This window comes from Vipera ursinii, assembly GCF_947247035.1.
Source record: "Vipera ursinii genome assembly, chromosome: 2".
NCBI classification, from domain to species: domain Eukaryota; kingdom Metazoa; phylum Chordata; class Lepidosauria; order Squamata; family Viperidae; genus Vipera; species Vipera ursinii.
In genome coordinates this window covers 200,356,736-200,384,339 of record NC_139513.1, presented here as the reverse complement: position 1 = coordinate 200,384,339, position 27,604 = coordinate 200,356,736, and the positions used below count along the sequence as shown (strand labels likewise).

The 27,604-nt window shown below is 39.3% G+C and overlaps 1 protein-coding gene across 1 annotated transcript in view; it reads right to left on the bottom strand.

Moving 5' to 3' along the window:
• Nucleotides 1-4,703: 4,703 nt before the first annotated feature.
• Nucleotides 4,704-27,604, bottom strand: part of TRABD2A (TraB domain containing 2A) — an 86,916-nt gene continuing 64,015 nt past the window's right edge. The window contains exons 4-7 of the mRNA XM_083353740.1: nucleotides 20,390-20,564; nucleotides 12,675-12,762; nucleotides 9,702-9,950; nucleotides 4,704-5,508 (exon numbers count right to left, since the gene is read on the bottom strand). Of these exons, the coding sequence (XP_083209866.1) occupies nucleotides 5,337-5,508; nucleotides 9,702-9,950; nucleotides 12,675-12,762; nucleotides 20,390-20,564 (684 nt within the window). The 3' untranslated portion in view covers nucleotides 4,704-5,336. The remainder of the gene's footprint in view (nucleotides 5,509-9,701; nucleotides 9,951-12,674; nucleotides 12,763-20,389; nucleotides 20,565-27,604) is intronic.

The following is a 27,604-nucleotide window of genomic DNA, read 5'->3' as shown; positions in this document are numbered from 1 at the left end:
ACATTCTTTCACTGGTTTTTTGGCATTACTTTTTAATCATGCTGCTGAATTCTTGAACTTGGTGTATTACCCTAAGAATACATTGTAATGGTGCTCCTAAGGGTACTTACTATGGTTTGCTTTCTGTAGTCTCTCCCAAATTTTGGAGTTTTTCTACTTGACTTTCAGTTCTCCTTTGTCAAGCCTCTTATTGTTCTATCTTTGCTAAGCACATTGGTTTGTGCTTAAATTGTAAGCCACCCTGAGTCTTCGGAGAAGGGCGGGATATAAATGGGATTTAAAAAAAAAATCTGACTACATGGAATTCCTTAGCAATTTTTATATATGGTAATGTATGGTTGAATTGTTGGGACAGCAGCCAAGGCTTCTATTGTTTCTTCCACAAATGTATCTCACTCTAAGCAAATTTTCTGATCCTTGGTAACCTTAAGATGTATGGAATACGGAATTCTGGGAGTTGAAGTCCACACATTTTAAAGTTGCTGTAGCTGAGAAATATTGTTCTAAGTTCTGGGTATGATTGAAAACTTAGGGTGTCTAATTTTAAAAGGTGGATAGACACAGTTACAGTGCAATGAGTTCACTATTGGGAGACCCGAAATAACTAGTTAGGGATATATTGTTATGGAGGAAATCTATGGTTGCGAGGAGTTGAAAACAACTTGATGACACATAATCAACAGTTGTTGTTTTTTTTAAATTGACAAAAAAAATACTCTGGCGTAGTTATCCAGTTGATGCATAGGTAATTGAGATTACCATTTTTTTAAATGACAATTTTCCTAAACTTTATTCTCTTGAGATCTTCCTAATACACAGTCTTGCTATTAAAGTATCTTGGTGTCGTCGCTATTAGGAGGCTCAGTAAAATATATGTGCAGCACTCGTGAGAAATGTGACTCATAGCTTCATTTCAAAAAAAGGCAACAGGCATAGCATTAAACATACATGAGCTTTTTTTCTACCTTGATTACTAGAATAAACTTCACACTTAGCTATTTATTACTTAGATTGGAAGATTGATGTGATCCTCTTCTATTGTGCCAAACTTATTGACAGAGTCTTATGTTTGCATTTTTGTGATGCCAGTGTGCCATTTCTTGTCATTCAGAATGCTATTCCCAATTCATCTTTGTCTTCTCTAGTCCCAAGCAAGTGATACAAGCCAGTGTAGAATCCACCATGCATTAGTGATCAGCCTTTCCTTTTCCAAGTTGTACTATAAAGGCAAAGCCTGCTCCATGACAACATCCTGATTCTCTATAGCAAAGAAGTGTCTTTACAAACTAGGCACACAAGCCCAAATCTTGTATTATTTGTCATACTTAGCTTCCGGCTCCTTGGCTAGGCTGACAAGGTTGGAATTCAGCATCTGGAGAGTTATATGATCCCTTTGTATCATTTTCACTTCTTCACTTTTGTTCTGTTCAAACATTTTTGAACAATTAAGTTAGAATTAAGTTACCGATTTTGCTTTGAATTTCGTCTCTAAACACATTGAAAACACATTTCTTGATTTTGTGATATTATGAATAGCAGGCCAAAAGAACCCATGACATTCTAATAAACTCCACATGCATGAGATCATTTTCACGCCCGTGATGATCATTGCAATTAGACCTTGCAGAGAAGAAAATCACCAGTTATAAGACTAATTAACAGTCTCAGTTACAATTTAACACTAATTTTGGGACAACTGTACTTTCCATATAGAACTCTAGCCTAAGTGGTGCAGACAGGGCAGAAAGAAAAGGCCAAAGTGTGGAAAAAGGCAGTTTATTCATCTACATGTGTTTTGTGTAGTATGATACTTTTTCGATACTTTGAGTCAAATTTATACTGAACACTAATAATGAATCTCTATTAATCATATGCCAGCCCACCCCCATAGTGGGTGTCTGAGCTAAAGCTGCTAGGTTAGTTGAACCATTTATTCAGTGTTTTATTGAGGGTCAAAATCTATTGCCTCCTTAAGTTACACCAGCTGCCTGCAATTAGTGCAGGTTTGAGTCCCACCAGGCTCAAGGTTGACTCAGCCTTCCATCCTTCCGAGGTAGGTAAAATGAGGACCCAGATTGTTGGGGGCAATAAGCTGACTTTGTAATAATGCCGCTTGGGGGCCCCCCAAAAGCCCTAATAAGCAGGCATATACATAGAATGAAGGCTATTGCTAAGCACATTGGTTTGTGCTTAAATTGTAAGCTGCCCTGAGTCTTCGGAGAAGGGCGGGATATAAATGGGATTAAAATAAATAAAATAAATATTGCAATCAGAAGAGTTTAGGAAGCAAGCATCGCAAAGGGATGTAAACAATTCCTATCTATTTATAGATTTGAGTTAGGTTCTGAGTGTTAAATTTATACCCACATCACGGGTATAAGTAGATCAAGTTTCATCATCAGCGAGGTATCTATTAGTTGTCCCAAAGGTGCTTTTTCACAAGGCAACTGAACATGAAGATGTTTCGCTTCTCATCCAAGAACTTCTTCAGCTCTGACTGGATGATGGAGAATGGAAGGGTTTATACTCCTTGCAGACAGTTGCTCATTGCAAGGAGTATAAATCCATCCATTATCCACCATCCAGTCAGAGCTGAAGAAGCTTCTTGGATGAGAACCGAAACGTCTTCAAAGAGAAAAAGAAAAAAAGTCAAGTTGCCTCATAAAAAAGCACATTTGGACAACCATGACCTGGATGACTGAGAATCTCCATAGACATTTATCTATTAGTGGATACCTTTACAAGAACACAAAATTATTACTAGCTTATTAGACACCATACATTTTCAGAATGACTTTGTAAAAAAAAAACACCTGGCTGTTTAGGAATCTATGTGTACTCTTTTGGGAGAATTGAACAGCCTAAAAATATGAACGTAAGAAACAAACGTCCATGGAATCAAGTGACAGAGCAGGGTTTGAGGATCCACAGCAACGTTGAACCGTAGCATTCAACATTCTGTAATTATCTGGAGATTCCATGTTGCCATTTTCCATAAATTTGCCAAATCATCATTTAAAGTCATCAAAGCCAGTATCAAATCTTGTCACAACTGATTTTATAAGAGGCTATTCCTTTGCAAATGTGGCATAGAAATTTCCAGTGGGTGAAGTCCACTTAAAAAAAAATCCTCTAGATCAGGGGTGTCAAACTGCCGGCCCGCAGGCCGGACGCATCATCCAGAAGCTGCGCCCACCCCATTGCCGGCAATGGCAAAACCGTCGAGTTTGACATGTCTGCTCTAGATTCTCCATATAATTATATAAACTGCTTCTCCTGCTCTCATCTCTTTTGGTCAATTTTGTTCTATCACAGGTAGTCCTCATCTTACAACCACAACTGAGCCCAGAATTTCTGTTGCTAAGTTAAACATTTGTTAAGGGAGTTTTATCCCATTTTACGATTTTTCTTGCCACAAGTTGTTAAGTGAATCACTGCAGTTGGTAAATTAGTAACACATTTGTTAAGTGAAACTGGTTTCCTCATTGATTTTGCTTGTCAGAAGGTTGCAAAAAGGGGTTAAATGACCCCAGGATACTGCAACTGTCATAAATATGAGTCAGTTCCCAAGTTGAATTTTGGTCATGTGACCATGGGGATGCTCTGATTGTTAGGGGCCAATATGCCAGTTCTGTAAACCACAAGCATTGTGAAGCGGTATATAAATCTAAGTCCGTGGTGGTGAACCTATGGCACGCGTGCCACAGGTGGCACGCAGAGCCCTCTCTGTGGGCACGGGCACTGTCGCCCCAGTCCTAGGCCTTCAGCTGGGTTTTATAAAACCTTTTCAATTTAGGCCTCCACCACCGTGTGCAAAAAAAAAAAAGGTTCAATCAATCGATTTCAACTTCTCACGGGAAAAAAAAAGATCTTGCAAAGTTGGAATTGATTGATTGAACTTTTTAGTCCCACCCAGTCTGCTGTTACCACCGCAGCCATGCCAACCCAATGGGCCACGCCCACTCAATGGGCCACGCCCACCCGGCACCCAACGATACATAAGTGGGTTTGGGGTTGCAGTTTGGGCACTCGGTCTGAGTGCTCTTATTAAGTGCTATTGCCTCTGCATGTGTGTGAATGCACAGCCTCTCTCCCATCCCTTAATTCAGACATGGCAAACACAAGGCCCGGGGGCCAGATCCGGCCCGCAAAGTGGTTTCATGCGGCCCGCGAAGCCATCCTGGAAACAGTGAGGGAACGGCCCCCACTGCCTTGGCCCTGGCCCAGAGACCCTCCTTCTGCCAGAGACCCTCAGATCTGTCCCACTCCTGCCCAGGCCCCCATAGGCACCCTTGATGCGAACGATGTAGAGCTGGCCATGCCCACCCAGTAGGCCATACGCACTCTAGCCATGCCCACCCAGTAGGCCACGCCCACCCAGGCCACACCCACCCAGCCCCCTGAGGGCAACCCCAATGCTGATGCGGCCCTCAATGAAATTGAGTTTGACACCCCTGCCTTAATTTGTCCTTTCGCACTGTTAGGAAGCCATGTTTCCCAAAATCATGCATGGGTTTCTCAGTTCCTAGAAGGTGCTGTATCCTAGAAAAGGAAGAAATACTATAACCTTGTCAGCTCAGAAGCAGATGTGCTATCATATACCAAAAGCACCACCATTTTTAGGCAAAACTTAACAATCTTTCTGGGGAGACAGGGAGTAGGGAACACTTCTTTATTTCAAATAGGATTCAAAAGGGGGTACAAATAATAGTTTACAGTAATGGTAATTGTTTTGGGAAAAAAGGAACTAGTTTTTTGTCAAGCCCATTTGCACTTAGAGATTTTTTTTAAAAAAAAAACGGATGGATAAAATGTTAAAGGAAGAAACTGCTCTTGCAGCCAGAGAACAAGGCCTATCAGGAACAAGTGGTGGAAAAGAAGCAAGTAGATCTGGCATTCTTTTTAATCTCTTCCTATGGCTTTAAAGTGCTCAACATTTTCCTTCCCATAAAACTAGAAACCACACGGAAAAAAACACCAACCCCCAAATAAAACTGTGTTCAAGTCAAATCCATACAGCTAAATAACAGCTATGTTACATATATAACTTCCCAAATAATTCTGGGATAACATGAAATAATTCTTCTGCAAGGGAAGAATAAATAATAGCTTTCGTTAAAAAAATATCTTTTCCTGCATTGGGCGTGGTCAAAACAGTTAATCAAGTTAATGGTCCAGATTCAGGAAAAGGATGAGGTCTAAAAGAATAAAATCCACATAGATGATTTCCTGTTCAGAAAATAGATGCTTTCCTTTTTCTCTAACCAACCCCCCCCCCAAAAAAAACCCCTTTTTTAAAAAAAAAGACGTAGCTGAATATAGGAGCCATTCTAGCCTCAAAAGAGTACTGAAAGCAACACAAAAGTCAAGGTGAAGAAGAACAGAACGGGTCTGGTAGAAGAGCTCCTGTCTGCCTGGATATGTCTGGATTGCTTGTGTCCTCGTGGCTGAGGTTCCACAGAAATGTAACCATTAATTATATGAATCCGCAGAGGTGGCTCAGTGGTGCTATAAGACAAAAAAAGGAAAAGGAAAAAATTCCAATTAAATGCAGTTGATCAAAAGGGGAAAAAAAAAAGCTGGACAGATTCGGTCAAAAGCTACAATTGCCTAATAAGAAGAGTTACACTGCTCAAGTTCTGTAGATCTTTGACCAAATATGGAAGCCATCCATTGAATCTTCCCTCTGCATTCCATGCCTAATATATAGCAAAAGTAATCCAGTTTCCTGACATCAGTCATACAAGTATTATACAGTAGTTGCCAATGACATGAAATGGGGTTATTAGGGAATTCTTTCCTGTTACATTCAAATGGGAATTTTTAATGTCTTTACATTCCCAAATCTGACATCCTATAACAAATCATAGTCCTGGACACATACATTTTTGCTTCTTTTGACATTTTGCCCCCAACCTCCGTTCATTCCGCCGGGACCTGAAGACCTGGCTCTTTGAGCTCTCCGGCCCAGGCTGAGAATATTTTTAATTTTAATTTTAACTGGGTTTTAATTTTCTCAGGGTTCTATTTAATCTCTTTTAATTTGTTTTAACGTTTGTATTGTCTGTTTTTTAAATGCCCTGTAAACCGCCCTGAGTCCTTCGGGAAAGGGCGGTATATAAATCTAAATAAATAAATAAATAAATAAATAAATAAATAAATAAATAAATAAATAAACATTCACTCTTTGCAGTTCCCTATTAGCTTACTACCAACATTTGCACATCTTAAAATTTCTCCGTCTACATTTCTGTCCTCAGTAAGCATTAATAGATATTCTGCCAAAGTATGCAAAACCACTGACTTGCTTTATTTTTTCTCCATATCATCACTTTTTTCTAAAGCAATTCAAATTATAGTCTTTTCAGATTTGTACACTCTTCCTAAGGAGAGCAATAGTCAGATATTTCCCATATCAGCAAATGTGCATTGATTTAAAATCATCTTTCAGGATCAGAAACATCAAACAGTATTAAAGCTTCTGACTTTTCCCACAGAACCATTAAACCTTGGGTTGTTCTGTAATTGATCCACTATTCTGACCTTCCTGGCTTGAGGATAGATATTTTCCTGGGCAGATATATATTAACCTTGGCTATGGGCACAATTATAAAATTGAAAGCATTCCATTCCAGCTTCCTTAAAAACCAATTCTCTTCTTTCCCCTCACTTTCCTCTCCCCAACTAATATGCCATATGTTGGGAAAGGATATAACTTGAGAAGAGGCCCCAGAAACTGGAACTCAATCTCTAAAAGATGAACTATGGGAAAGATGCAAGAAACGGACCACTTATATTCAACGTGTGTGAGCGAGAAGTGAAAATCTGACATCATTTTGCGTTCCTTTCTGACCACCTGGTTTATTAGTGCTCTGCTTAAAGCATTGATCAATTAAATAAAAACATATTAATTTCAAATTAAACCAGTCAGTCTAGTCTAGCTGCAATACTCTACATCTGTGTGGCAAAGTGCACTAAACCCCCAGTCCTCAACCTTTGTGGCTTGGCAGGCTGGCGGGGGGGGCGGGAGAGGGGCACTGGGCCACGTGGGGTGGGCTGGTGTGTGAGTGTGTAGCTTAAGTTGTGTGAGCAGCGGGCTGGCAAACACATGTGCAAGTGCCTACCGCTCACACAATTAGAGCTGCGTGCACATGCATTCCAGCCCACCACTCGTGCAGCCCAATTCCGAATAGGCCACGGCCCGGAAGTTGGAGACCCCTGCATTAAACAAAAAGGTGGGTATGTATGTGTGTGTGTGTGTGTGTGTGTGTGTGTGTGTATAGAGAGAGTGTGTTATAGTTATAGTTATAATTATAATTACAGTTATAGCTATTCACAGATATGTGAAAAATAGCCAGTTGGCAGTTTATGTGAAGAACAAGTAGTTTTAGAAGTGAGATGGGCAGCATATAAATTTAATAAAGAAACAAACAACACTGATGGCAGATCTCTCCAAAAAGGAACCAAATCTAAATGTCCTGCTTGACTTCCAGAAATCAACAAAAAAGCTCTTTTCCCCCCAGTGTTCAGCACTATAAAAGGTCTCGCTCCAAATCAAATAATGTGGAATGATTAATTTATATGCTGTCACAGTTCTCCATCTATACTTTCAGATTATATAGCTATATTCATCCATCCTTTGGTCAAGTTATTAGAATGAAAGAAGAAAATACCAGAAATTGCAAATCCTTTTTTTTTTTAACATTCGTAAATGTCCATTTATTGCAATACATGACAAATGGAACCTGTAGAATTTTGAAATGATGTTTTCTTGAATTTTTTTTTTGTAGCAAGGCCTGTTCTTTGTAACCATAGCTTTGATCTTTTCTTTTCTTTTTTTTAAAGATTGAGAATTTAAGAACAGAACTATTTTGGATTTTAGATAAGATAACACAGTGCTTCTTAAACCTGGATAAATTACACAAAATAGGATAAAAGCCTTTTTTTCTTTGGCAAGTGACACATGAACCCATTACCCAATCTCAACAGGGATATTTAAATAAGAACTTTCTGATAGGCAGATTTGAGTAATGAAGCAAAAAGGTTGGAACACTGAGATAAAATATGACCAGGTTATGGATGGTGTGGAAAAAACGAACAAAAACGTATTTCTCCTTCTCTTGCAGTTTTAAGAGTTCAGCCTCTATAGCTGAACCCCAAAACTAAAAGAATCACATCTACGCTATTATTTCTTTGCAATACTTAATGATAGAATTTACTGCATTAATTATACTGAAGCTGATTAATTTAGATGGTTTTAAAAAGGCCTAAGCAAATACACTGATCTGGCTATGAGTGGCTATTGGTGTTTGTGGCTATTTATTATGTAAATATCCTCTTGCATCAAAGGGAGTGTCTCTTAAATATGATTTGTTGGACAACAACAGCTATCTTGATTGTGAACTTTCCAGATATACACAATGAACTAATATGTGATACAGAGTGCTGGAACCTTTTGCCTAAGCCAGAGGTGTCAAACTCAATTTCACTGAGGGCCGCATCAGCATTGCGGTTGCCCTCAGGGTGCCGGGTGGGTGTGGCCTGGGTGGGTGTGGCCTACTGGGTGGGCGTGGCTAAAGTGCATATGGCCTGCTGGGTGGGCGTGGCCAGCTCTACATCATTCGCATCAAGGGTGCCTATGGGAGCCTGGGCAGGAGTGGGACAGATCTGAGGGTCTCTGGCAGAAGGAGGGTCTTTGGGCCAGGGCCAGGGCCAAGGCAGTGGGGGCTGTTCCCTCACTGTTTCCAGGATGGCTTCACGGGCCGCATGAAACCACTTTGCGGGCCGGATCCAGCCCCCGGGCCTTGTGTTTGACATGTCTGGCCTAAGCTTACAAGATTCTTGTGTTACTCTTTTTTTTTATATGTTACTGTGTGTTTTCATGAATACTCCGTGAATTCCAATACTGCCTCTCAGAAAGATGGTACTACCTCTGAGAATGCAAATCCTCCTAGACTCATAGCTATTGCTGGATAGACAGCTGGTGCATTAGTAGCAGCCCTACCTAAAGTGAGACAGCCTTGTAACAATGAGTCATGGCCTCAACATGGCTTGTTTGGACTGCTGCCATATGTTCTACTTTAGGCTGCTTTTGAATATTGGTGAGAAACTAGAATTGGTCCAGAGTGTGTTGGCTGATATATGCCAAGACAAGCATATGACATCAATGCCCTGGATCTTCACTAGTTTCCAAAAGGCTTCCCAATGCCATTTCAAGGACTTGTTTAACCTATAAATCCATATAGCTTGGCACCAAGACACCTGTAGGATTGTCTTCTGCAAGCAATTTTTGAACTATCCAACATGCACATCCAGGAAAAACCACTGGTGAGTTTCTCCCCTCTCCCCCCCCCCATTACAAGGTAAGTGGGTTGGAGATTTGAAGGTGCTGAGCCTGCGTTAAGGAACAGCCTCCTCTTGCTAATTTCATCAGACCGCCACACTGCTGGCTTTCTGTGAATGATTAAAAACTGAACTAAAGCAAAGTATTTCAGAGAGCCTTAAGGAGTTTGAACTGGGCTGCTTTAATTATACTATGGGTATTTTGTTGCATTGTTGTTGTTGTTGTTTTTTACTGTAACCGCAGAGAGTCTTTCTTTTGCAGTAGGCAGAAAAACCAATAAGCCAACAAATAATGTTCCTCTTAAGGGGCTATTTGCTATTTCTCGGAAATGTATTGCCTGCCTCTACTCGCTCAGTACCTTTCCTCGATGCGCACCCAAAGGTCATTGAACTGACGCTGTTTCTTCGGTTGTTTCTTCTTCTTCTTCTTGTATTTCCTGTCTGCTTTCTCCAGCAGGTCCATGTTTTCGGGCAATAATGTGTCCAGCAAGAACTCTTCCTCCTCTTCCTCCTCCTGCTGTTGTTGGATCTCTTGTGAGATAAGGAAAGAGGCATATTCTGGGGATGTTGAGGAGAGGGCGGACAATAATTTCTGTTGATTTTTTCCACTACAAAAAGCAAAATAAAATAAGGTTGGAGAATAGGGGTCAATAAGTCTTCCGGGTTAATGTACAGAACAAGTGCAGCGAACATTTCAAGTCTGTGTGCTGCAAACACCTCACCTCCTTGACAGAGCCAAAAATGTTCCAAGGTAGCAAAAGTGCCCATTCACCTTCTTTTTAAAGCAGGCTATAATAAGGTACTAAAAAACTTGTGTCCCATTGGGTTATCATTTCAGAGATGTTTCCTTATCTAAACAGAGAAAGAGAATGGCCATGGGCCGGCAAAAATTCAGAGGGAGCAGAAGTGATTTTTTTTTACTTCCTGTTGGCTTCTCCATTGAATTTCCTTATGGGAAGCTGTCCTTCCTTCCTTCCTTCCTCCCTCCCTCCCTCCCTGTTCCTTCCTTCCTTTCTCCATTCTTTTCTTCCTCCCTTCTCTTCCCATAGGACAGGTACATGGTGGCTGCTGCTGCATGAAGGAGGGAACAAGAGATTGTGCAATGGCCAGGAAGCTTTCAAGGAGCATTGAAAATAAAGATGACATGACTGCCACAGTGGGAAGTTGACAGCAGCCTGGGAACACTGAAGCAGCCACACCTCCCCAAATCTCATTAACTCAGTAGTAATTGGTCCTGCCATTCTGTAAGTTATCCCATTTGAGGTACTTTTTCACCTTGGTTGAAAACGTTTTGTCCCGTGATGCATCATTTCACCCAGTTAAAAGTTTTAGCAGTATAGATTGTCCCCAAGATACAACCATTATGGTCACAAATTGTAATAAAATGGGATAGGTATGTGACTGACCTGATTTTACATTTGTTGCAGCTATCATTAAGCAAACCACAGAAATCGTAAGTGCAGATGTGGTTGTTAAACAAACTGATTGTTTGGTATGGTACAGTTTTTGCCGAAAACTGGAAGTATGTGTCGATTTTTGGCGAAGCCATCGTAACATGTGGTCATGTGACCACAGGATATCGCAAATTGCCATAAATATAACAGAAATAGCGTTCCAACACAAAGCCACTACTGTGTTGCCCACAGAATGATTGTCCACGTAATGTACTAAAGGATGAGTAAAGGAATATCTACTCTTTGATAGTAAAGACATTGAAAGGATAATAATCTATATCATGTGGTTGGAGAGATTTACTTTCAGCCTCTCCAAATACACACAAAAAATCATATGCACACACTATCCAATGCATGCTAAAGGCAACATATAGAAAAATGTAGCATTTACAAAGCAGTGGGTATTATGCGATTTCCTTTTTCTTTCTCCAATGAGCTGAATTTGCAAGGAAGGCGGAAACAAAAACAAACATCCTCCATGCCTTTAATGCTCAATGAAATTCACTCAGTGAACCTTTAGCTCAGGATTGGGAATGTAAAATAAACTTCAGGTAAACTGTTTAAAGCTGGGCAAATAGGAGATGAAACGCAAAGGAATCTCGGGAGAATCCAAATGGGAACAGGATGAGTCTGTATGTTGCTTTTGCCAAAAGCAAACGAGAGAAAGCAGCATTTAGAATTCACTGACGGATTGTACAGAGATATTTTCCATTCTCTCTGATGAATCAACAGTCAGTGACTCATCCATAAAGAATGTTTAAGCAAAGGGATAAACCTGCTTCCAAGTGATTAAATATTGAAGGAAAAGGCAGTCAAAGAAGATGAAATATTCCTTTCCATTCTGTGGAACCATGAGCAAATACTTAACCACTTTCATTATATGTTGATCACAACATACTTTTACTTGTTACAGTTACAGTGTTAAAAAGATTAGTTCTATTCCTCTGCTGTTGCAAGGAGAATGGCCTGTGTCAATTGAAATTATTTGTATTTCTTTGAAACCTCCCCCTACCAAGCCATTTTTGATAATTACCTGTGATGCAAAAATCTATTTATTAAGGTATATTTTAATTGTATTAAAAAAAGATATAAAATAATAATTAAGCTCTCATTTTGCATCAGGACAGAACTGAATGGATGTTCATACCGTATCTGCTATTTCCCAGTTCCTGCTTCTCTTAAAGAACTACGGAAATTATTGGCACTCTACATTGGAGGAATTGTTCTGGAATCAGCTTTCACCCTCTGAAGAGATCGTATTTTGGTTGATATGAAACTTTCTGGTATTGCTATCTGTGTGAATGCCAAAATATGTAAAGGACCTGTCAAGTCTGCTACACTTATGGAAAATTATTCCACATATGGAAGTCATAACTTGGCACTTCATTCATCAAGTGAAGTTGAGAGAAGGATATAAGTTGTTGAAGCAGAGAGCAACTCACAAAAGTGACATCCCATCTACCATGGATGGATAGAAGATAGATACCCCTTAGAGAAGAGTAATATTTGTATCATCTGGAAGAAAATTATATCCTGCCTCAGTTTTAGAGTAAATTTGAAACACTATTTCATGAAACTATAGTGCATGATGGCTACGGAGACATTATATTTTCACTCATCTTACAAATATTAAGCTTCTACATGGTAGGACTATTGACACAATGGTCACCCTGTGTTTTTTTCCATCAGAGAACTTGAGGCATGAGTGAGGGGCAGAGGAGAGAGTGGGAAACAGAGGTTTTTCATTCCACAAGTTGACCAGGTTCACAACTTTTTACCTTGAATAAAATGGCAACAGTTTCAACTACCTAATGCATTTTCTATGCTGTGTTGTTTCCTGAAGAAACTTAAGATCACGATTGTTAAAGCAGTAGTTACCTGATTGCTTGCCCAGGAGATGTATGGTCTACTTCATATCCCTCTCTCCTCAAAACATCTATGACTGTGTTGTTGCCCATGAAGTGACCTTTAGTTAATAGAAGAGAAAAGCCCCAAGTAACATTAATCAAAATACACAAATAACATTTTTAAGTACAACAAAGCAAAGTTTACATGAACACCTGCTTCAGCCGATTCTAGGAAGCCTCTATTATAAACCTGCCCTGCCACAGCTGGGGACTGAGGTTGGGAAAAAGCTGCTAGAAATAAAGGAAACTAATCTAATCATGCTGGATTTAAGTTTAGTTATACTGAAACATAGAAAGATAGAAAATTGACAGCAGAAAAAGACCTACTGTCCATCGAGTCTGCAGTTTGAGTTTTGGGGATTTTTTTTTTGTTTTCTTATTTTCAAATTATTATTTTATTTTATTTTATTTTAAAAAAATTGTCAGATGACAGACATCTTTTTCCCAAGCATTTTAAACTCAGGTACTGAGAACTGATTCACTACCTCCACTGGAAGTTGATTCCAGGCTTTTTGTGAAGTAATACTTTCTAACATTACTTTTAAATTTACCTCCTGTCGGTTTGAGTGTCAACGCTGCAAACTTTGGATGTTTTTGCTCTGACAATATAAGAGGCAGCCTTTTTCTTTAAACTGTTTGCTCTGAATAAAATGAAGCTGGGAGGGAGGAGAATGCTAACTTGGATGTTTAAATAAGATAAGGAATGGCACACTAGATAACGGAAGTGAAGCTTACATTTTAAGCTAATTGGAGAATGTGATTTATGACGTTCAAATAAGGGAGGGAATTGTGTTTGATACGATGTGTTCAGGGGAGGAGAATTCAGATTTTGGCATCCATCCATGAGTGCCGATGCTTCGTTCTCATTATTATAGACTTTTTAGAATAAACAATGCTGGAATGTTCTTTGATCTGTCTCATTAGTCAGAACCATGACATCGAGGTTATGCCCTCTGTGTTCTTAATTTTTGCCTCATATTGAAAATACTAACTTCTAGAACCTTATTCACACCCTTAATATATTTAAAGGACTCAGTCCTGTCTTCCCTTTCCCTTCTGTCCTCCAGGCTGTACATATTTAGTTCCTCCAATCTCTCCTTATATGTTTTGCCTCTTAGACCTTGCACCATTTTTGTTGGCTCTCACTGGACTTGCTCAATTTTATCAATATCCTCAGTAGAAAGTGAACCCTAAAAAGTAGGGTACTTAGAAACCACCAATATAAACATAACCTTCTCTTAAAACATAGTAATAAAAATAATTTGGAAAACTGGTATTAAAGCATTAATGCAAAATTGAAGATTATCAAGCTCCTGAGAAACCCCATGCCTATCTGCAAGCAATCCAATGCAAAAGGCCGTAGAAACATCTCCCATGAATTGCAAGAGATCACAACAGGGCCTTATCTTGCATGTTGAGGTAATCTGGGAAGGCCCATACTAGACTGTCCCAGTAGGTTTCTATGAGGAATCATAAAAAAATAATTGAGTAAAAAGAAATGGAAGATAGATAGGAAACATGGATTTTAGCAAAAGCAATAGCACTGAGACTTATGTACTGCTTCACAGTGCTTTACAGTCCTCTCTGAGCGACAGAGTCAGCATATTACCTCCAACTATCTCGGTTCTCCTTTTACCGACTTGAGAAGGGTGGAAGGCTGAGTCAACCTTGAGCCCCATCAGGATCGAATTACAGGCTGTGAGCAGAGTTAGCCTGCAATACCACACTTTAACCACTGTGCCACCAGGGCTCTTATACTTAATCAAGGTCATGTCTTGTTCAATGTCTGTTGAGATTCTCAGTCATCCAGGTCATGGTTGTCACAGAGGTGCTTTTTCATGAGGCAACTGGACTTTCTCTTTTTTCTCTCATCCAAGAAGCTTCTTCAGCTCTGACTGGATGGTGGGGAATGGAAGGATTTATATTCCTTGCAGACAAGCTGGTCATTTACATCCTTTTAGAATAGGGGTGTCAAACTGCCGGCCGGTGGGCCAGATGCATCATAGTGAAACCGCGCCCACCCCATTGCCGGCAATGGCAAAAAGTTGCGATACTTTGCGACACGTCACATGACGTTGTGAGTTTGACACCGCTGTTTTAGAGAGTCTTTGACGCCACCTGGAGGCTTATCTGTGTCGTCAGGGTCACCTGAATAGTGCAAATGGGTGTGAAGCCTCCTTGGAACTGCTGAAAGGACTGTGTTGTAGACTGGAGATACATGACCTTGGATCCCTCCCCCAATTTTGACATAGATGGCCTCTTTGACCCCTCTTTCAAACCAACGGTCCTCTCCATCTAAAGTCCACATTATAATTATACCATTTTATGATGGTGTTTCAAAAATGCTATACTTCTAACTATTATTAAAGAGTATTTCACTCAACCCTATAATGAAACATGGACAATCTATTGATTGGGGAAGAAAATTTATTTACTGCCTCAGAAACAGCATTCTAACTCATTATAAATATTAAACGCACAAATCTTTAGAAATTCACCATTACTCAACATCGTGTTTTTTTGTTGTAACAGGCATGAAAGATGATACCTATTACCTTCCTAAAATACTATTTTCCTAATTAAGATTCAGGTACTATTATTATTCTGATGTGATTTTTAAAAAGAAGTCTCATTTTCAAGGTAAGAAATGGAGCAGCAGTGACCATATTACCATTCATAAGAAAGAACAAAGATTTTTTTGGAACAAAGGAGATGATACAAGAGCAACCAACAAAAGAAGCAACTGTCCATAAGGAAGAAATTTAAACAAAGGAACAAGTACAGCAGATAAGAATGACAAGCAGAAGCAAGAGACCCAGAAGATATTCTCCAATTCAAAAACAGCTTTGAAGCTCTTACAGAAGAAGCTGGCTTTGAACCTTCAAAGGAAGAAAAAGATATTGTGCAATAGACACTATAATAGCATATCCTTGAAAGGCTGAGAGGATGTAGCTGTACCCTGCAAGAAGACAAAGAGAAAATAGTTGGATACTAAACACTACTGGAAACAGAAACAAACATACTCTTACTATAGCCATTAACATACAAAATAAGCTGTCTACCATGTCATGGATCAGGAATGCGACCGAATTTCTAAGATGCATGAAGTCCATTCCTCTTTACTGGTAATTCACATTCAGGACAATTGGTACTGCCAGGAGCAACTACAACCACAGCACCATGGTCTTTTTAAGATTTTGAAATAAAGCTAAAATTAATGGAAAATCAGACAGTTACCCCTGTGAAAGAGGCTTGGGAAAGGGAAAGAATATTGCAGATGAACGACTGGCTTTCAACAACATACTAGTGTTCAACAAACCATCCTCTGAGTGCATTGCACTCACCTGTGATAACCTGTCTCCTCCCTGTCCTGAAATCTACCTGCACAATTGAACTCGCAGCAAGGATCTTATCTTTGCCTTCCAAGTTGCTCGCTTTCCACTAGAAATCCTTGGCAGAAATGTACGTACTTGGATGTTGTTGTCCAAACACAGGCACGTCCTAGACTTTCCAGCAATTAGAGAACTGCTTTTAATTTAAGAGATTCATTCGCCTACCACTTTCCACATTTCTTTCAAAGCAGCTGTGAATGAATACGGTTAGAATTCACCCCCTCAGAAGCGTTAAGATCAAGCAGCCTCAACTCCTGCGGGAGGCTGTCCACAGAAGCATGATAGGGAGCAGAAACCCTTTTCATCTGTTTCCTCTTTTGGCCTAACACACTTGAGTGACTCCAAAGAGAAAGCCAACCCTCCCCCACCCCCGGACCCTTGTGCCAGCAGAAGCCCCTCCTTCTCTTTTTGCACTCAGCTCTCCATTATCCCTACCCTACTACATGAACACAGGCGTTCGGGAGGTCAATTTACTTTGGCAGCCATTGTTCTGTGCTCAAACTCAAGAATGGGAGAAACTGAGATCTCCTTGTAAGTATCAATTCTACCCAAGTGGGTAAATAAGACGTAGTCTTTTCATCTAGTCTTAAATAAAGAGAAGTACCCACTGTTCTAATGAAGGTTTCTTTCTCTTTTTTTTTTGGCCCTCTTTCTCCAAACCCGCCCCCCAAAGGTGGATTTATTCTTTCAAGACTGACAACAGAACCAGATTTATATTCTTTTAAATGTTTTGTGTCCTGCTAAAGGGAACAGAGCTTGATATCCTAGAGGGCATTGCACAGATTGCTGTTTAGTAGTAGATCCCTTTCTCTGAGGTTCACTTCCTGTTTCTAGGTTTAAAGAGGAAGCACCCCGTCAGCCTTGAACAAACCAGATCCCACAATGTGGATCAGCTTCAGTTGGGAAGGTGTGAGCCATTTTCACAGTGCTTTAGCCATGAAAGGTGGCAACCTAACATATAAAGGTGTTAGGCCAACACTGCGGCTCTCTAAAAGAAGCAAATTATTTGGAGGCTTTTCAGTCAGGGTTCAAACCTGGGAACGAGACAAAAGTAACATTGACTGCTTTCTTAGATGGCCTGTTTGGAACTTAGATGAAGGCAGTGTGCCCCTCCTTATCCCTTTTGACCTTTGGTGACCTTTGATATCATCATCACCTATGGTATCTTACTGGACCATTGGACCCCAACTCTGTGGGCATTGCAGCCGGAGGATATTATTTTGCATTCGTTCCTCTTCTTCCTCACTGGGTATTTTCATTCAAATATCCAAATAAGGCCACTTTATATCACCAGCCTGGGCTGTAGGAGAGATGCTGCCAATGTCCTGCATTAAGATCTTAAGGGTTTTGATGGGGCAAAAGAAGACTGAAGTTGAACCCAGGAATTAGCACTGTTAGTCAGAATGTTCTATTAATATCAGTGTTATCTCTGGGCAAGTATTATTCCAGAAATAGCAGATTTGAGATTTGGGCCCCCTTCTGGACTTACAGCTCCTGCTTGAACAATAGATGGAAGTCAAGAGGTCTTTTGCCAACTGTGACCTTCTCTGGTACACAGAAATCAGCTAAAACACCTCAGGGAGATCTAGCTACAAGGAGATCTAGTATAGCCCTATATTGTGGATGGTCTATGTCAGGGGTAGGCAACCTCGGCTCTTTTATGACTCATGGACTTCAACTCCCATAATTCCTGAGCCAGAATTCTGGGAGTTGAAGTTCATGAGTCATAAAAGAGCCGAGTTTGCCTACCCCTGGTCTATGTGTATCTATCTATCTCTATCTCTCTTTACAGAGGACTGTTTTCTCTTCAAGAGTTGTGTACTGTAATCCATTACAGGTAGACTTCGACTTAAGACCACAATAAGAGTCCAAAATTTCTGTTGCTAAATGAGACAGTGATTAAGTGAGGTTTGCCCCATTTTACCACCTTTCTTGCCAAAATTGTTAAGTGAGTCACTGCAATTGTTAAGTTATTAACACGGTTGTTAAGTGAATCTGCCTTCCCCATTGACTTTGCTTGTCAGAAGATCACAGAAGGTGATGACACTGCAACCGTCATAAAGATGAAACAGTTGCCCAGTGGTCACATTTTGATCACATGACCATGGGGATGCTACAATGGTCGTAAGTGTGAAAAACTTACAAAAAGTTTATGTGTCACTTTTTTCAGTAACGCTGTAGCTTTGAACAGTCACTAAATGAGCTGTTGTTAAGTCAAGGACTACCTGTATTTCAATCTATATCTATTTATTAAATTCCTGTGCTGGCCTTCTCACTGATACAGCAACTCTGGGCGGCTATCCCAACTCTACTCCAGAAGCCATAGGTGGCTTTAAGATGCATTCTATTTAAATTGTCCGCAAACATTTATAAAACTTTTTGTATATTATTAAACTGCTGCGTATTTGTACAGTCTTCACCACAGTTGAGAAAACCAACCAACCAACCCACCCTTGTTGCATTATATCTTAAGGAAAGTAAGTTCACATTTTCAGCTGTGGCTACATCATGGTTAGAAAATATATTAATAAAAATATTGTTTAGGAAACCAGTAGTACTAAATAAGAAATAAAATATATCATTAAAATATATTACAATGAACACATAATACGGAGTAAATGGCATGTGTTTATGATTCCTAATGAAGTACTCTCATTTAAAAAGTTATATGTGCTACTATTGCTTGCAAATCTCTTTGGAATCACTCAAATGGCAAAACAGAAACTTCGGTGGGGGAGGGGAGATGAAGTCTGCTGCAAACATGAATGTTTGAAAACATTCTAGGACCTAATAAGAAAATTTTTATTAGAGAATTACTGCCATTCATCTACAAAACCTGCACATTTAAAAATCAGTACATAGCTTCAAAAATATATTTAAATAAATCTTTAATTATAGATTTACTGCCCGGAGTGCTCCAACTTTAAAAATGGCTGACATTTAGAATTCTTTTGCTAACACCAATGATCAAAAGGATTAGACAACATTAACACTCCACACTACATGCCAACAGAAATTCAGAGAGAAGTGACAGATGTTAATTTACACAATGCCAATACCCAGCAGTATACAAAGCCTGGTTGGATAATATGCGCCTGGTCAGTCTTTCCTTGAGGGAAAAGGACATTATGCAGATGATTGAGTACATACTGTCCCTCTGCCAGTGTAATATTAATGCATACCAGAACAGATAATATCTGAGATAATTTAATCTCACAAAATAAGCACTGAAATATATTACTCTCTCCCCCTTGTATGGAGTATTCCGGTAACTCCCCCAGGTATTACAGTCTGACATTATACACTAGTCAATTTAAACAACAACAACAAAATCCTCTAAAAATACTACAGGCACTTTGGGCCATAAATACATGCTTCATTGCAGCGGTCCCCAATCTTTTGAGCACCAGGAACCAGTTCTGAGGAATTTTTTTTCCATGGACCTGAAGGAGCTATGGTGCTACCTAGATCCCACACAAGGGCAGATGAAGCTCCACTCATTTCTGCAGCCCAGTTCCCAATAGGCCACAGACCAATACTGAGCCACAGACCAGGGGTTCGGGACCCCTGTTTTAATGAAAAGAAGCACTGTTGATTTTTTCATAGCTAAATTGTCAAATTTATATCCAAGGGCTTGGCTTACATCTTCCAAAATGTTCTCAGATCCAATTCACATTTGGGAGGTAGGTACAGCCTAGCAGGTGAGGCTATTTTACTAGGAGGAAAACAGCACTTAAAGCCAATTTTTATGTTACAATAAGCCCAATTAAAATTCCCTACGTATATTGAGGTTGCAGCCTAAATCCTTACTTCCCTAACAGATAATTTTCACCTTGAGGAAAGACATAGAATACAGCTATAAATGATACCATTCTAGAACACTGAACCTATACTGTTACTTTGAATTTAGCCATATGTTTGCTTTTGTGACTGCATTTAAATTTATTTATGCATTTATTGGATTGATATAGCTACCCATTTCACAAAGCAACTCTTGACAGATTAAAACAATAAAAAATAACGAAAACAAATAATAAAAACTATACAATCACATAAAAAAGAAAAGAAAAAAGCAAAGAAAAATCCATTGATAGCTGATTTTATAATGACATATTGAAGACATTTAATGAGAGTGCAACCCATCTTTTAGTGGCCAAGAAAAAATGTCATTTTTGGCATTGAAGGCGTAATGATTCAGTGTGTTCTCTTGTGAATTGTATGTTTCCATATTGCCAACCCAAAGAATCAATTGATCCATGTTATCTTTTAAAAGACATCTAAAAGGTATACCTACCAGCTCCAAATGCAAAGAAGAAGCTTTTATCTGGATACTCTTCCAGTAAATCTTTCACTCGCCTGCCCATCCTCTCATTCCGCTTGTAGATAAGCTCATGGCGGAAGTAGTCGTCAATCTCTTGAGCCGTGATACGCTCATGAGGTAGCAGAGATGCATTGATGAAATTTGGGACCTATGCAAAAGAATGATCATCATACAACATAGGAGATCAAATATTGACTGTACGTATGTCCTCTCATGCCTTACTTTTACTCATTAGAACCACTGCATTACTCCAGGATTCGGCTTTTTCTTTTGAGGTCCAATTTTGCTTTTTGTAAATAAAAGAGAATATACCAAATTCACACGCTTAATACGACATTGGTGCTATTTCATGGAAAGGTCTAATTTGTATTCTGATAGGACTTTTCTCATTAGGAATACAGTAGAGGCACAATATATTATTCTCTAAATGACTTGAGAATGGGTAAAGACAGACAGGGAAAACAGGTATTTCATTAGATTCATCTGGTAAAGGCCTTGAACTTTAAAAGTAAATACATTCATTATTTCCAGCCCTCTTTTAAAATGTCACAGCTACATTTGTATTTATATTTTTAAATGCACTTATTTTTTCATTTATGTACTTGTACATCAGTCTTTGTTCTATTATTTTCCAAATAAATGTTTTCTTTTTTTTAAATTCCACCTCAGACTTGTTTTTATTTTTGACCCTGAATGCATGCTCCCATAATTTGATTTTCACTCTTGTAAAGAAGGAATTGTATTTAACATCCAGTAAGTATTGTTAAAGCATTCTTAGAACTATTATCATAAACCACCTTTGTATAATTTGAGTGGATATGAAGTTTAGCAGAAAAACTGCTGACAGGAAAGAAGATTCAACTTTTAAGATTAGTTTCATTCCGTAATAAACCATTTCATACAGTCCTTAACGTGTTCAGTTTTTGAATTATATTTCAGTAAGGTAAAGGTAAAGGTTCCCCTGCACATGCGTGCTAGTCGTTTCCAACTCTAGGGGGCGGTGCTCATCTCCGTTTCAAAGCCGAAGAGCCAGCACTTGTCCGAGGATGTCTCCGTGGTCATGTGGCCGGCATGACTAGACGCCAAAGGCGCACGGAACGCTGTTACCTTCCCACCGTAGTGGTCCCTATTTTTCTACTTGCATTTTTACGTGCTTTCAAACTGCTAGGTTGGCAGAAGCTGGGACGAGTAATAGGTGCTCACTCTGCTACAAGGCACTCGGGATTCGACCCGCCAAACTGCCGACCTTCTGATCAACAAGCTCAGCGTCCTAACCCACTGAGTCACCGCCCCAAAAGATGTTACAAATTGTCCCTTAGGAATTTTTCAAATTAGTCAACTGTCTAAGTACTGTCTTTGTAATTTCTTTTGAACTATGCTGCTTATTTGAAGATATTGAAACTGGTATTTCTGATCATTCTGAGGAAAGACTCTTGAAAGTTAATATATTTATTCATTTATTTCTTAAGAAGGGTGCATATACCACTACAATTAGAAAATACTCTGAGATCTTACACACTCTACCCCTCCACATGGCATTAAAAACCATAAATCATAAGAACAAAAGTAAATTACAAGTGTGTGTGTGTGTGTGTGTGTGTGTGTGTGTGTTTGGGGGGGGAGCGTGATGGCCTAGTGGTGAAGAAACTTGCCTCCCTATCAGAAGGTTGAGAGTTCAATCCTAGGTAGTGGCAGATGTTTCTCTTTTAGGACACAAAGAAAAAATATCTGCTGGCATTCAGCCAATAAATACTCAGTCACATCCAGTCGCCCCGACTCTACCTTAGGGACCACAAAGTCATAAAAAGGGAGTGTGTGCTTTTGTGTGTGTATGCGCCATGGACATAATACCACAATGAGTTAAATTATCTATATATCTTTGTATATGATACAAAATTGTGCATCATAGGACAAAGCTTTTTCAACCAAGGTACCTCAAATATGGTAACTTACAGAATGCTTGGACTCCTTACTACCGAGAGAATAAAACTTGGGGAAATAGTGGCTGCTTCAATAATGCCAGGCTGCTGCTGCTGCTGCTGCTGTGCCATTGAATGAACCTTTATTGTCAAAGTACAACCATGTATACACTGAGATTAGCTGAACGTCCCTTCGTGCTCCCACCCACCCCCAACTCACAGTGACAACAAACCCTCCATCTTATTACACCATGTGAACTAATTGCACCACACACCGGCCTCGCAAGTCAATTCTGCATCTGAAAATCACTAGTAATTCCAGATTGCCTTGCAAGCCCGATGTTTTAACAGCTCTATACGTGTGTAGGCTATTTTAGCCCCTTGCACTACACTGTGCACATTCATCCATACACACATTAATCCAATCACCACACACCAGTACCGGGAGCTCAAAGCTGCTGCGTGTGAACGCGCCGCCATCTTGTGTTAAGCTGGATGGTTATAAGTATTGAGGGCATGATTCTCATTTTCAATGTTCCCTGACAGATTTGTGCAATTCCTCATTCCCTTCCCCAAGCAGCAGCCACCAGGTACTTGCCTGCTGGGAAGGGAAGGGAAAGGAAGGGAAGGGAAGATTTTCTACACACGCTGTCAGCTTCCCATAAGGAAACTCAATAGGGAAGCCAACAGGAAGTTGGTAGTCATTCCCATTCCCATTGAGTTTTTGTTTTTTTTTGCCCACCCATGCCATTCTGTTTCTCTCATTAGGTAAGGCAATATTTCTGCGACGAAGACCCGATGGAGCATATGTTATCTAGGAGCTATGTATGGTTAGCTAGCATTTTCATTTTTCCTTTCTGTTCCTACAGAAAGATATAGCTAAGAGGCCTATAGAGGCAGAATCACACAGTACTAAGTTATTCACTCTAGTCTGACATGGAAAACTATTTCTTAGCTGACAAACTAAATTTTCTGGAAGCTCTTCCTTTAGAACTCAGCGAGGCAGTGGTTTCCAGATCAAGGCCTTGGTTTTGCCTTTAATGTCATTGGTTGGAAATGTCCCATATAAGACTTGATTTGGACAAGCATCAAAATATAAAAATTATAAAGTGGTATAGTAGTTAATTAAGGCACCAGGGTAGAAAAGTGGAGACTGTGAGTCCCACCTTAGGTATGAAAACTATCTGGGTGACCTTAGGGCCATCACTGTGGCTCAGCCCAATTCACTCCATAGGTTGCTATGGGGAATATAGGGTCTTTTTTTTTTTTTTTTTTTAATTGAAAAGTTTTACAATACAATTTTCCATTAAAAACCCCCATCCCCCTCCACCCTCCCCTCCCTACCTCCCCCCTACCTCTTCCCTCCCCCCTTCCCTCCCCCCTTCCCCCCTCCCTCTTCCCTCCCCTCCCTCCCCCCCACCCCCCTCCCCCCCCCCGGACTTCCCAGAGCTAAATACAAGGTATATATATATAAAAGCAATCATAAGCAACCATATACTAACAACCATAAATTCTAAAATCCATCACTCTCTAACTTATATAAGAACAAACAAAACTTAACATTATTAAATATATATAAAAAAAATAGGAAAAAAAAAGAAAAAACACGAAAGAAGACTTATTCGAATGCTAAATAAAACTTCTTAACCCTATACTTATTCTGGATAAACTCAATCCACTTTCTCCATTCCATAATATAACGTTCTTGCGAGTGATCTTTCAAATAAGCCGATATCTTCGCCATCTCTGCCAGGTCGGAAACCTTTAAAGTCCATTCTTCTATGGTCGGCAGCTCCTCTTTCTTCCAATATTGTCCTATCAAAAGTCTTGCTGCCGTGACTAAATTCAGCATCAACTTGGAGTCCACCACTGTAGCATCAACAATTATTCCCAACAAAAAAAATTGCGGACAAAACTTTATCCTCCTTTTAAAGATCTTCTGTATATTCCACCAAATTTTAATCCAAAAGGCCTTAACCTTTTTACATGTCCACCATATGTGAAAATATGTTGCATCTTCAACCCCGCACCTCCAACACTTAGGCTGATAATTCGGGTACATACTTGCAAGCTTTTTAGGATCTAAATGCCATCTATAAAACATCTTATAAAAATTCTCTCTTAAATTTTGAGCTTGAGTAAATTTCACATTCCTCACCCAGATCTTCTCCCACATATCCATTGTAATAACTTCCTGGATATTTTGGGCCCATTTTATCATACAGTCCTTAACAAGCTCTGTTTCTGAATCAATCTCTATCAATGCAAGATATATCCGTTTAATATGTGCAAGTCCCTGATTTCTAATTTGCTTTATCAGATTTTCATCAATCGTTGCAAATCCAATTTTCTGGTCTTCTTTCCACCTGGCCCGTAACTGAGTATATTGAAACCATGTTTGAACAACCTTCTCTTCTCGCAAGAAGCTATATGATTTCAAGCACCAAACATTCCTTTCCAAACTTAAAATTTCCTTGTAGGTAGTCTCATCGTGTTTGAAACCAGCATGTATATTTTCTATTGCGTGTTTTGGAATTGCCCACAATGGTATCTTACAACTTAGCTTATGTCTATACTTCTTCCAAACTCTCAACAATGCCTGTCTTAAAATATGCGTCCTAAACACAGTACCTACCTTCTTATCATACAACAAATATGCATGCCAGCCAAACAACAAATCATGGCCCTCAAGATTTAATAACCTCGATTGCGTCAAATTGATCCAATCACTTATTCCTACTAATGCAGCAGCTTCATAATATAATTTAAAATTAGGCAATTTAAGGCCACCTCTCTCACGAATATCCTGCATAATCTTAAGTTTAACTCGTGGCTTTTTCCCTGCCCACACAAATTTATTGATACCACGCTGCCATTCCTCCAAATTAGAGTCTTTCTTAAGAATCGGTATCATTTGGAATAAAAATAAAAATTTGGGCAGGACATTCATTTTCACTGCTGCAATCCGTCCCAACAAAGTCAATTGCAATTTTTGCCAACTCTCCAATTCTTTTTGAATTTTCCCCCACAATTTTTCATAATTATTTTTATATAGCTTTGTATTCGAGGGCGACAAAATTACCCCCAAATATTTAACCCTTTTAACAATCTCAAATCCAGTTAATCCTTCCAAGAAGGCCTTCTGTGAAACTGTCATGTTTCTAGCCAAAATTTTAGTTTTCTGTATGTTTACTTTAAATCCAGAAACCTTCCCATATTGTGTTATTATCTCTATCAGGTCCACAACAGAGTTCTCTGGCTGGGTCACTGTAACAACCAGATCATCTGCAAATGCTCTCAATCTATAGTCCTGATCTCCAACTTGTATCCCCTTAATTTTTTCCGAATTCCGAATCTTGTTCAATAATATCTCTAAAGTTAATACAAATAACAAGGGCGATAACGGACATCCTTGCCTTGTACCCTTCTCAATATTACATACTGCCGTCAGACTATTGTTAACTATGATTCGGGCAGTTTGCTTTTGATATAATGCCCTAATCGGCTGTAAGAAATTTTCCCCAAAATCCATTTTATCTAACATTCTCAACAGAAATTGCCAATTCAATTGATCAAAAGCCTTTTCAGCATCTAAAAAGATTAGCGCTGCAGAGATCTGGTTGTGCCTTTCCAAATACTCTAACACATCAACTATATGTCTAACATTATTTTTCATTTGCCTACCACTAATAAACCCCGTTTGATCCCCATGAATCACCTGTTGCAGAACCCTCATCAGTCTATTAGCCAAAACCTTAGCAAATATCTTATAATCTGTATTTAAAAGCGAAATTGGTCTGTAATTTTTAACTTGAGTAGCATCCTGATCTTCCTTCGGAATCAATGAGATAAAAGCTGTTCTCCAAGACGGTGGCACCTTTCCCCCCCTCTGGATTGTCTGGAACAGTTCCTTTAACGGTTTTATCATCTCAAATTGTAAATTTTTATAAAAAGCCGCAGACAAGCCATCTGTACCGGGCGCCTTATCAACCTTCAAATCCTTAATTGCTGTAAGGATTTCTTCTTCTGTGATCAGTTGGTTAATCCCCTCTCTTTGTGCTTGCGTAAGGACCGGAATATTAGCATTCTCCAAATATTTATCAATGTCTTTTACCTCAATTTCCTCTTTGGTATATAATTTCGAATAAAAATCCACAAAAGCATCCTTAATAAGATTCTGTTGAAACACGACCCTTCCTTTATATTCAATCTTGTCTATATTAGAGGCCCTTTGTTTCTTCCTCAGTCTATAGGCTAACCATCTGCCTGGTTTATTAGCGTTGCAAAAAATATTATGCCTAGCAAACCGCAGATTGGTTGCCACTTGGTCTGCCATTAATTTATCAAATTGTCCTCTTAACAGCCTAATAGCCTCTTTAATCTTCACGTCCCCTGGATTCAAAATCAAAGCCCTTTCTTTTTCCTTTATTTCATTCTCCAGTTCTTTCCTTCTGGTTTCCACTACACGTCTACGTCTATTATTCATATATATCAACACACCTCTCATATAGGCCTTACTAGCATCCCAAACCATATCCATAGAGGTACCCTTATTCATATTAATCTCAAAAAAATCCTTCATCCGCTGTTTACATTCTTCCACATTTCTCTGATCTCTAAACAAGTTCTCATTTACGCGCCACGAGCGCCTGTCTCTTTTCTCCTTATCAATCTCCAACCAAACTGGACTGTGGTCTGAAATAGTTCTTGCACATATCTTCACTTTTTTAGTTCTCAAAAAGAAATCATTAGTCAACAAAATAAAATCAATCCTTGAGAAAGATTGGTGTCTGTCAGAGTAAAAAGTATAATCCTTCTCCTGCAGGTGCCTCTCCCGCCAGATATCTCGCAATTCGAGATCATCCTTCAATTCAAAAAAAGTTTTAGGCAGTCTGGCGTGGCTTGGAATACGCTTAAAAGCTCCAGCTTTATCCAAGTGTACATCCAGAACACCATTCCAATCTCCCATAATAATAAAAGATTTATAATCCAACTGGGTAAGCTTTGTATGAAGTAAGCTAAAAAAATCAGCTTGTTGTTGGTTAGGTGCATATAGTCCAACTAGAAGCATCTTTTTACCTTCTAACAGCAGCTCAATCATAACATATCTTCCATGCTTATCTGCTTCAATTAAGTCTGCTGTTAAGGCACTTTTAACATAAACAACTACTCCATTTTTCTTATTCTCTGCAGAGGCAACAAAATGCGTACCCAGTCTCGAGTTCAGTAAATACTTTTGATCCAAAACTCTAATATGCGTTTCTTGCAA